Raw genomic sequence first — 10,173 nt, 5'->3', positions numbered from 1 at the left:
TACGATTTTTTCGTCGTTTTATTATCGTAATATAAGTAAACATTTTTTTTCAGTTATTATAAAATATGCAGAGACGCGCGGACGAGATGAGGAATAGTTTTTGAGTAACAAAACTTACAAAACGAATGAAGCAAATTAATGTAAAGCGTAATTATCTTACCAATACTTTCGTGCGCACCGAAAATTTGATAAATATTAATTTATTCAACAGATTCACCACTAGAACGAATATCGTCGATTTTCAAAATCATTTTCACCAGCTGCGTTGCGAGTAAAATTTGCTGGCTTTTACTCTTCAGGGACTCGATCACATTTTGTACTTTCATGTCTGCAACAAAATGTAGATTTTTTAATTGTAAGAAACCTACTAAAATCCTGGAAAAGAATTTACTGGCAATTCAAGTTTTTTTCTCAGGTATAATTTATCTCAGGTTTTTTTTCAGGTATAATTTTTCACACCATTATTCGCATTTTTTGTTTAAAACATATTTAAACCATAATTTAATTAAATTTTTAAACCATAAAAGTTCAGCTTTTTACCAAAAAATTAGGCATATGAATTTCTGTTGAAAAAAAATTAATTTTCAATGAAACCGACAACAATAAAAAGGAATTTTCTACAAAAAAGTTGAATTTTATACCAAATTTTTTTATTTTCAATAAAATAGTTTAAACCTAAACCAAAATAGATAATCTTCAACTAAGCAGTTGCATTTTTAACCAAACCAAGATGAATTTTCTACCAAAAAATGTTTTAGTTGATATTTCCACAACAAATTTTTAATTAAATATTTTAGTTAAATATTTTAACCAAAATGTTGAATTTTTAACCAAAAATGGTATGGATAAATTTGCATTGAAAATGAATTTTCAATTAAAACAAGAACGAATTTTGTACAAAACAGATTAATTTTATACCAATTTGTCGAATTTTCAAGCCAAAAACGCCTAATTCTCTATAAAACAATTTAATTTTAAAAACAAGAACATGAAATAACAACAAAAAAGTTCATTTAAAAATTTTAAAATGTTCAACTTTCAATCAAGGAGTGGAATTTTTAATGAATCATTTTTTTAGTTCAAAATTCTACTTTTTTGTTACAAATTCTACTATTTAGTTAAAGATTTAACTATTTTATTGAAAATTAAAGTTTGTTGTTGAAAAGTAATCGTTTTTGGTCGAACTATTATATTTATTAGTAGAAAATTATTTTTTTTTAAATTGAAAATTCATTTTTTTGTTGTTGAACATTCATATTTTTTGGCTGAAAATTAATTCTTTTTATTTGAAGTCTATTATTGTATTCTGTTTATTTTAGTTGTTGAAAATTCACCTTTTACATTTTTGGCATTTAGTTCAAAATTCTACAAATTGGTTGACAGTTTATTTATTTTATTGAAAATTGAACAAGGTTATTAAAAAGTCACATTTTTTTGTTTAAAATTAACCTCTTGGTTCAAAAAATCTATTTTTATTGAAAGTTAGTTCTTTTTATAAAAAAATAATTATATTTCTTTCTCAAAATTAATCTCAATTCAACTTTTTTGTTAAAAATTTATATTTTTTTATCGAAAATTTATCCTTTTTAGATTGAAAATTCTCTTTTACTTAAAAAATCGTCTGTTTGGATGGAAAATTCAAGTATCTACTAAAAAAAATATCACCTTTTGACACAAAATTAATCTCTTGGTTAAAAATTCTACTATTTGGTTGAAAATTTAACTGTTTTGTTAAAAATTCATCTTCTTTGGATCAAAATTGATCCTTTTTGATTGAAAAATAATTATTTGTATTTGAAAAAGTTATATTTTTATTTTAGAATGAATCTAAATTCAAATATTTTCTTGAAAAGTAATCTTTTTTTTATCAAAATTTCAACTGATTTATTGCACACTTGTATTGTTGTAAAATATTCATCTTTTCAAATTTAAAATTTAAGATTATGTTTGAAAATATATAATTCTACCTTATCATTTTCAATGCTCATTGAAATTGAAAATTTTCAAAATGATATCATTTAAAGCAATTTTAAGCCTGAAACGTAAAAAATTGAACCATCACATTTTTGCATAAACTGAAAATTTCTTAAATTTAAAGTTAAATTATTTATATTTTAAATGGTTTAAAAATCATTAAAATATTTCCAAATTTTATTTGAAAATCTTGAAACATCTGCATGCTGTTTACATGTTTTTCTTCAAATTTTTTATTATTTTTGAAATTATTTCAGAACTTCTATACATGCTTTAAAATGAATCCAAGTTTTTCTAAAGGTCTTTTTAAATTCTGCTAAATTAAACAAATTTCCTTAAAATCTTCCACATTTATTTTTCATAATTTTGTAAATCTTTCTAAATCTTTTTGAATAATCACTCAAAATTATCTGCTTAAAATAAAAATTATTATTAATTTTCATAGGAAACGTTTTTTAATCTTCTGTAGCCATTCCAAATTTTGAACAATCTTTAAAATTTTTTTCATAAAGAACAATTAAAATTGTAAAGTCCAAAGTTTAGTTTTAAATATTTATTTTGAAATTACTGATTTTAAATTAAATGTCAGATATTTTTAAATATTAATAATAAACACTTTTATTCAAACATTAATTTGAACCTTAAAAAAAAAACAATTTCAACCAAAAATGGAAAGTTTTCCACGAAAAAAGAATTTATAGTAAAAACAAATTTAGTTTCATTTTCAAACAATAAGACTAATTTTCTACCAAATAGAAGATTTAAAAAAAAATACATTAATTTTCAATTAAAAAAAAATTATCAACCACAATTGTACAGTTAAATTTTAAATTAAAAAATTAATGTTTAACCAAAGAGATGGATTTTCAACTAAAATTACGTAATTTTTAACTGGAATATTTGAATTTTCCGATAAAAAAACTTATTTTCAACAAAAACAAAATTAATTTTCAAACAAATAGTTACAGTTTCAAACAAAGTGATGAATTTTAAACTAAAAATAATGCATCATCAACTGGAATATTTGAATTTAAAAACAAAAAGATAAATTTTCAATTAAAATTATGATTCTTCAACGAGAATCATTGAATTTTCAACAAAAAAGTCAAACATTCAACCAAATGAGATAACTTTTTAACCAAAAAGTGAATATTTACATTTTAAGTAAAAAAAAATAAACATAATAGTTAAAGTTGCAACGGGAAGATAAAATTTCAATACAAGCATTAATTGGCAGCCAAAGGAAAAACGTATTTTTAATCAAAGAGCTTTTTTTCCAACCAGAGATGAATTTTTAATTAAAATTATGAATTTACAACAAAGTTACATTTTTAAACAAAAAAGTAACTTTCAACCAAGTAATTAAATCTTCATTATAAAAAGCTGAACCCTGAAAAAAAAAATAAAAAAAACAATGGAATTCAACAAAAAAGAACGATCTTTAACAAAATATATGAATTTTCAAACAAAAACACACTTAAATTTTCAGGTAAAAAATTAATTTCAAGCAAGAAAAAAAAATATTCAAAAAAAAAGTTCAATACAGTAATATAAAAGCTACTTTTACAAATGAATAATTATTGTTATTCAATTTAATATTGCAATTAAAAAAAAATTAAGCAAGCTCTCAAAATAAATTCCCTGATTAGAAATAAAAAAGTTCCTGACAATTCCAGGTTTTCCTACCTTGTATAATTATAATAAAATTGCCTTTAGAAGGTGGCCCGTTTTAATCGAGGAAAAAAATTCCGACGATTTTCAATGCTCTAATTTTTATAATTAAAAAAAAGCCCTCAGATCTCATAATCATTGATCACTGGAGCCACTGCAAGGATTCAGATTTCAAAACGCCGGCTTTTCAAGAATTTCCACTTCTCGAAATCGATACTTAAATCAATTTGCGTTTCAGCGATAAATTTTGATATAAAATTGGCATTTTGAAAATTACAAAAATCTCACCCTCCTCTAGTGCACTTTGTCATCATTGGGCAGAATTAGAAAATATAGAGCATATAGAAAAAGTTGGCCACTCGAATCATTAGTAAAAACTAAGGATTTTATATATTTAAATTTATCTTTTCAAAAAGATGAATTTCCAACGAAAACAGATCAATTTGCAACTAAACCGTTGAATTTTGAACTGAAAAAAATAGCAATTTTCAAAAAAAAAATTGAACTGTGAAATTTTTAGTTAAAAACTTTAATTTTCCACACACAACAAAAAAAGATTTTTTAACTGAAGTAATGAATTTTCACCCAAAGTTTTATTTTAACCAGAGATGAATTTTCAAAGAAGAATATTAATTTTCTAGCAAAAAAATAAGTTTTTTCAACAAAATAAATTAATTTTAACGAAATAGTTTTATTTTCATATAAAAAAGACAATGTTTCAACCAACTAGTTCAATTTTTAATTTGAAAATATCAATTTACAACAACAAAAATGCAATAGTAAAATTTTCAGTTGAAAAAAAATTATTTTCAAACAAACAAAAACGAATTAAAAAAAAAAGATAAATTTCCAACCAAGTTTGGTTTAAATTCTACTATTTTAATCAAAGATTTATCATTTTAGCTTCCAATTCATCCTTTTTTTACAATTCAACTGCTCTACTTTAAAATTCATCATTATCTGATTTTTTAAATAAAAAATTTAACTATTCCATTTTTTACTAAAAATAGTTTTTTTTTTAAATTTAAATATTGGATTCAAAATTTGTCTTTTTTTTAGTACATTATTAAAATATTTCTTTGAAAATTCTTGTTTGGGAAGAGAATTAATTTTCTACCAAAAAAGACAATTTTTCAACAAAACGCGAATTTTCAACGAAATAGTTTAATATTCTCTTTAAAAAGACCAAATTTCACCCAAATAGTTAAATTTAAACTAATAAAAATCAATTTTTAACAAAAAATGGAATACACAAATTCTCTATTTAAAAAATTATATTTTAAACAAACTGATGGATTTTCAAATAAAATTATAGGTTAAAAAATAATATTCAACCAAAACAAACACATCATTTTTAAGAAATAGTTGCATTTTAAAACAAATTGATTAATTTTTAACGCAAAGGGATGAATCTTTGACTGAAACCGTTAAATTTTAAACAAAAAATAAATCTTTAACTAAAATAAATTAATTTTCAACGAAAAAAATGAATTTCTATAAAAAAGACGAATTTTCAACTAAAAGGATGATTTTTAACCAAAAATCAATAGTTCAACTTTTAGTTTAAAAAATGTTTGTTCAAACAAAGAGGTGAGTTTTAAACAAAAATGTTGGAATAATCGACAAAATACCTTATTTTTCCACCAAAAAAATTAATTCTCAATGAAAATGATGAATATTCAATAAAAAAAATTAATTTCTAACAGAAGAGTTTCATTTTCAACGAAGTAATCAAATTTTTGTTAAAAAAAAAGATGTGCTTTGAAAGAAAAATTAGTGGAATTTTCAACTAAGAATATTTTGTGATCAAGAGAGAAAAAATTGCAAGGAATTTTATTTCAAAATCTCGAAAAATCTACACTTTGTTTTACATTTTTACAAATTATTTTTTTTTTATTTTGCCAAATTAAAGAAATTTTCTTCAAATCGTTCACATTCAATTCTGGCCATTTTGTAAATCTTTATTAAACTTTTTAAATATTCTCTTAAAATTTCTTTATAAAATATTTGAATTTTTTCAAATCTTCTAAATACATCTTCAACAATCGAATTGAAAAAAATAATTATTTAATTTATATTCACAGTAGATAAACTAAATTTTTTTTTTAATAAAAAATCTTCGATTATAAACGCTTCTAATTTTTACTTGTCTTAATCCTTAAAACTGCCTTTTAAAATTCTTTAAACTGAAATGTACGTTAAAAAATTAAAATGTAAAAATTTTCAAAGTGAAAGATTTTCGAATTAGGTATTCTAAACTAAATGACATAATTAAAAATGATCACAATCAAACTAATTATTTGAAAAACGGTTAAAATCAAATTTGGAATAATTTTTTTTTTTTCTAAAATTCTCGGTCAATAAATAAATTCAGTCATTTAATGGTCGAGCGGCCACCATACTTTAGGGAAATTTTGGATTAATACTAACCTGAAGTTCCCCGGTTCATGCAGTCAATGCCCAAAGCTGGATTATTTTCCGAAATCTGTCTAGCCTTGATTTCAGCCAGCGAGTTTACAGGCGACATTCCCGAATTTTCAGCAAGGGCCATTGGAATTGCTTCCAGGGCTTCGGAAAAGGCACGAAAAGCGTATTGCTCCAGAGTGCTAATTTTGTCGGCTGCAGCGGCGCATGCCAAAGCGCAGGAAATTTCAGAGGCACCTCCACCGTAAACGATTCTCTCATCGGTTACCAAATTGCGCACTGCGCACAAAGCGTCGTGCAAGGATCGCTTCGCTTCCTCGATGATCTGCGAAAAAAAAATAATTTCTTTAAATTAAAATAAAAGTAATTTTAGAGTTTCCCTGTTAATTTTTTTATTTTCCCGCTCTGATAATTATCCCTCTTTTTCAAATTTCCATGTACTTTTACTCAGAATTTAAATTCTTTTGAAAATTTTCCGCTCCAAGTCAAAATTATCATTCTTTTGGAAAATCTGTTCCAAGTCCATGCTGGCCGTTTTAATCATAGAAAAAAAATACTGGTCATTTCACGTTTTGTAAAAAATTTGCACGGTCAGTGAAATTCAAAAATTCAAAATCCTAAATCTGCAGTTTTTATCTATTTAGTCATAAAAACTGAAATTCAAATTTGAATAACTCAAAGTGGAACTATTAAATTTTAATCTTTTAAATTTAAAATCTTTTATTCAAACGGTCGATGATTTAAACGTATAAATTAAAAGCTTTGAACATTTTTCGATCAAATGGTTTAAAATTTTCAGGTTTTAGATTCAAATTCAGTTCAGCAAATTTGAATCCATGATATCATTTACATTCATCAAAATTAAACAACAACAAATCATCAAATTTTCAAAAATATATCTTTTTAAGCAATTTTAAGCTAGAAACCTAAAAAAAAACTGAACAATTACCATTTTTTCTTAACTGAAAACTTCTTAAATTAGAAGTTAAATTATTTATTATTTATACAACAACAATTTCTTTTATTTTGAAATATTTTAGAATATTCTCTTACAATTGTTTTAAAAAAAAAAAAAATTATTATAAATTTTCCCAGAAATCTTCAAAAATCTAAATTATTATTTTAATTTTTTCAAATATAAAACAAAAATAAATTATATAATAAAATATAATAGTATTAAAATAATACAAAAAAATACAAAACATCAAAACTTTCTTTTGTTTTCAAAATTTGTAAAATATTTTTTTACAATTATTTTTTCAACAAAAAAATGGTTCTAAATTTTCTCAGAATTCTAAAGAAAATTTTTTTATCTTCAAAAACATTTCAAAATCCTTAAAAAGCTTCAAAATTTAATATTTAAATTAAATTAATTAATCTAAACCAAAAAAACAAGTCAATACATTTTCAAAACATATCACTTTAAATGCTAAATTTTTTTTTTAAATGAACACTTCTTAAATTAGAAGTTAAATTATTTGCTATTTATACACAAAAACTTGCTTTTATTTTGAAATGTTCTGAAATATTCCCTTACAATCTTAAAATTATTTTTTCAAAGAAAAAAATTATTCTACATTTTCCGAGAAATCTCAAGAAAAATTTCTAATTAACTCAACATCTTCCAAAAGCTTTAAAAAACTTCAACACTTTATTTAAAAAATTTCAAAAATCTAAATTTTGTTTTAATTTTTTTGACATCTTTTCACATTCGAAATTATTATTGAAATTTTGTCAAACTTTCTAAATATCTTTTGAAGTAATTTGAACTTTTCTTTTAAAAAATTTGGCAAAATCAAAAAACTTCTTAAAATTAATTTTTCAAAATAAGAAATCGTTTTCAATTTTCCTAGGAATCTTTAGAAAATTTTCTTATTCTTATTCTTTCACAATTCTTTAAAAGTTTAAAAAATTTTTGTTCAAAAACTGCGAAAATATGAATTTTATACTGAAACAATATTTGCGTGTTTAAATTTGATTGACTACTGAGGCTTTCTTTCGAATTAAAACAGTTCAATTTTTAACGTTAAAATTCGTAAATACTTCAGTTTTCAAAAACGTAATTTTTTAATTATTAAAATTAAAAATGCACTTGAAAAAATGGAAATCTAAAATATAATTTTTGTACCGTAAATGATGGTTAAAAACTAAATTTTTCATTTAAAAAAAGTTGAAACCAAACTTATTTTAAATTTCTACAACATTTTTCAAAAAAAAAAAAAAAAAAAAAAAGATTTTAAATTAAATTGTATCATGAGATATAAAATTTTTGATACTACAAGCGATTGGAGATTTTTCTTCTAATAATTTGTAAAGTTTCCGGATCAAAAAAATAAATTCACTATCATTTTCCGATCTCAACAAGTAATTTTTCCTTGAAATTTTCTCTTCAAAGACAAAATTATCATTCTTTTGGAAAAATCCTGTTTCTAAATCTGAACTATTTTTTTTTCAAAAATTCTTTTATCTAATTCAAAATGACATATAAGTGCTTCAGAAAGTTATATTTTTTTTTGTAAAATCAATGTTCTAATTATACTTCTCATTACTTCTTTTAAATCCCGGTATAACTGAGAATTATATTCTCTTGGAAAATTCCAAAATCCCCTATTCTTAATCGTAATTACAGATTTTATTTTTTTATTAAAACTTAAAAACTTGTAAAAATTTTAAAAAATCTATTAAATCCAGTAATTAATTAAGTACTAATTATTAATTAAATAATTAATTTCAGTAAAATTTGGGTCAATTTAGAGGAATTTCAGGGAATTAGAAGTAGTTCGATAAAATGCTAAGAAATGCGAAGGAATTCAGGATAAATTATTAGAAATTCAGGGCGAAATCCTAATCAATTGCAAAAAATATTTGAAAATCCCTTTAAATCTGTGAAACCCTACTAATTTCTAACAAAAAAAGTTACTAATTACTGCAAAAAAATTCAAAAGAATTAAAAAAAATTGGAAGTAATTTAAAAATCGCTTAAAATTACTTTTTGAAATCTCCAAAAATATTTCAATGTCTTTGAAATCCCTTGAAACTATTGAAATACATACAAAAATCTGGAAATTAAAAAAAAATCAAAAGAATTCCAAAAAATTAAAAAGAATTCACGGTGAATTACAAAAACTAATTTCAAAACTCTTCAAATATTTGAAACCCTACAAAACACCTCACTTCTCGAAAGCCCTGAAGTCTAGAAAATTCTTTATCCTAAAATGTTTCAAGCTCTTTGAAATCCCTTCAAATTAATAAATATAATAAATAAATTTCTGGGAATACCTTAAAACATTTAAAACCTTTTCCAAATTTCTTGAAAGTTTAAAAAATACAATAAAAATATTTAAAACCTTCGAAATCTTTCGAACCTTTTTAGTTGGAAGTAGCATCATCACGACATGTTAAATCCAGCACTGCTGGAATTCTCCCTGCTTTCTTTTTTAATTTACCAAAATTTAGAGTGGCAGTTTTGATCAAATAAAAAAATTCCTAATCATTTCCTGGTTTTTTCCCAAATTTTAACAATTTTTCACAGTCAAAGAAATTAAAGAATTCTAACCATGAAGCTAAAAAAATTCCATTTGATGTAATAAAAATTGGGCTTCAAATCATTTTAAGCAATTTTAAACTGGAAATATAAAAAATTGAGGAATTAAAATTTTGTTCATAAATTGAACACTTATTAAATTAAAAGTTAAGTTACTTTAATTTAAAACAATTTAAAAATCCTTCAAATGCTTCTAAATTTTATTTTTAAGTCTTGAAACATCTACATTTTGTTTTCAATTTAATTATTTTAGAAATTTTTTCAAAATTTTCCCTCAAAATTAAACTTAAAAAATAAAAAATAATTTTTATTTTTTTCTAGGAATCTTAAGAAAATGTTTTCATTCTCTTGAAGCCTTTCATAATTCTTAAAAAACTTCTACATTTTTTGTTCGAAATCTGCAAAAAAATTGGCACCGAAATTTCCATGCGAATGGCCGGATTTTGTCCAATTTTTTCTACAATTGAGCCGCCGCATGGAAGAACGGGATATAAAATATTTTTCGAGGAGTGGGAGGGCCCTTGTAGGTTTATGAAGACATTGTTGAATTTATATTTTTT

At 22.9% G+C, this 10,173-nt stretch overlaps 1 protein-coding gene across 1 annotated transcript in view; it reads right to left on the bottom strand.

Moving 5' to 3' along the window:
- Window positions 1-10,173, bottom strand: part of LOC117174127 (T-complex protein 1 subunit epsilon) — a 51,293-nt gene continuing 41,120 nt past the window's right edge. The window contains exons 7-8 of the mRNA XM_033362911.1: window positions 6,076-6,394; window positions 1-328 (exon numbers count right to left, since the gene is read on the bottom strand). Coding sequence (XP_033218802.1) covers window positions 201-328; window positions 6,076-6,394 — 447 coding nt within the window. The 3' untranslated portion in view covers window positions 1-200. The remainder of the gene's footprint in view (window positions 329-6,075; window positions 6,395-10,173) is intronic.

This window comes from Belonocnema kinseyi, chromosome 6 (genome assembly GCF_010883055.1).
Source record: "Belonocnema kinseyi isolate 2016_QV_RU_SX_M_011 chromosome 6, B_treatae_v1, whole genome shotgun sequence".
In the NCBI taxonomy this organism is placed as follows: domain Eukaryota; kingdom Metazoa; phylum Arthropoda; class Insecta; order Hymenoptera; family Cynipidae; genus Belonocnema; species Belonocnema kinseyi.
Note: the sequence above shows the minus strand (reverse complement) of the source record. Positions and strands in the feature narration are given on the sequence as shown.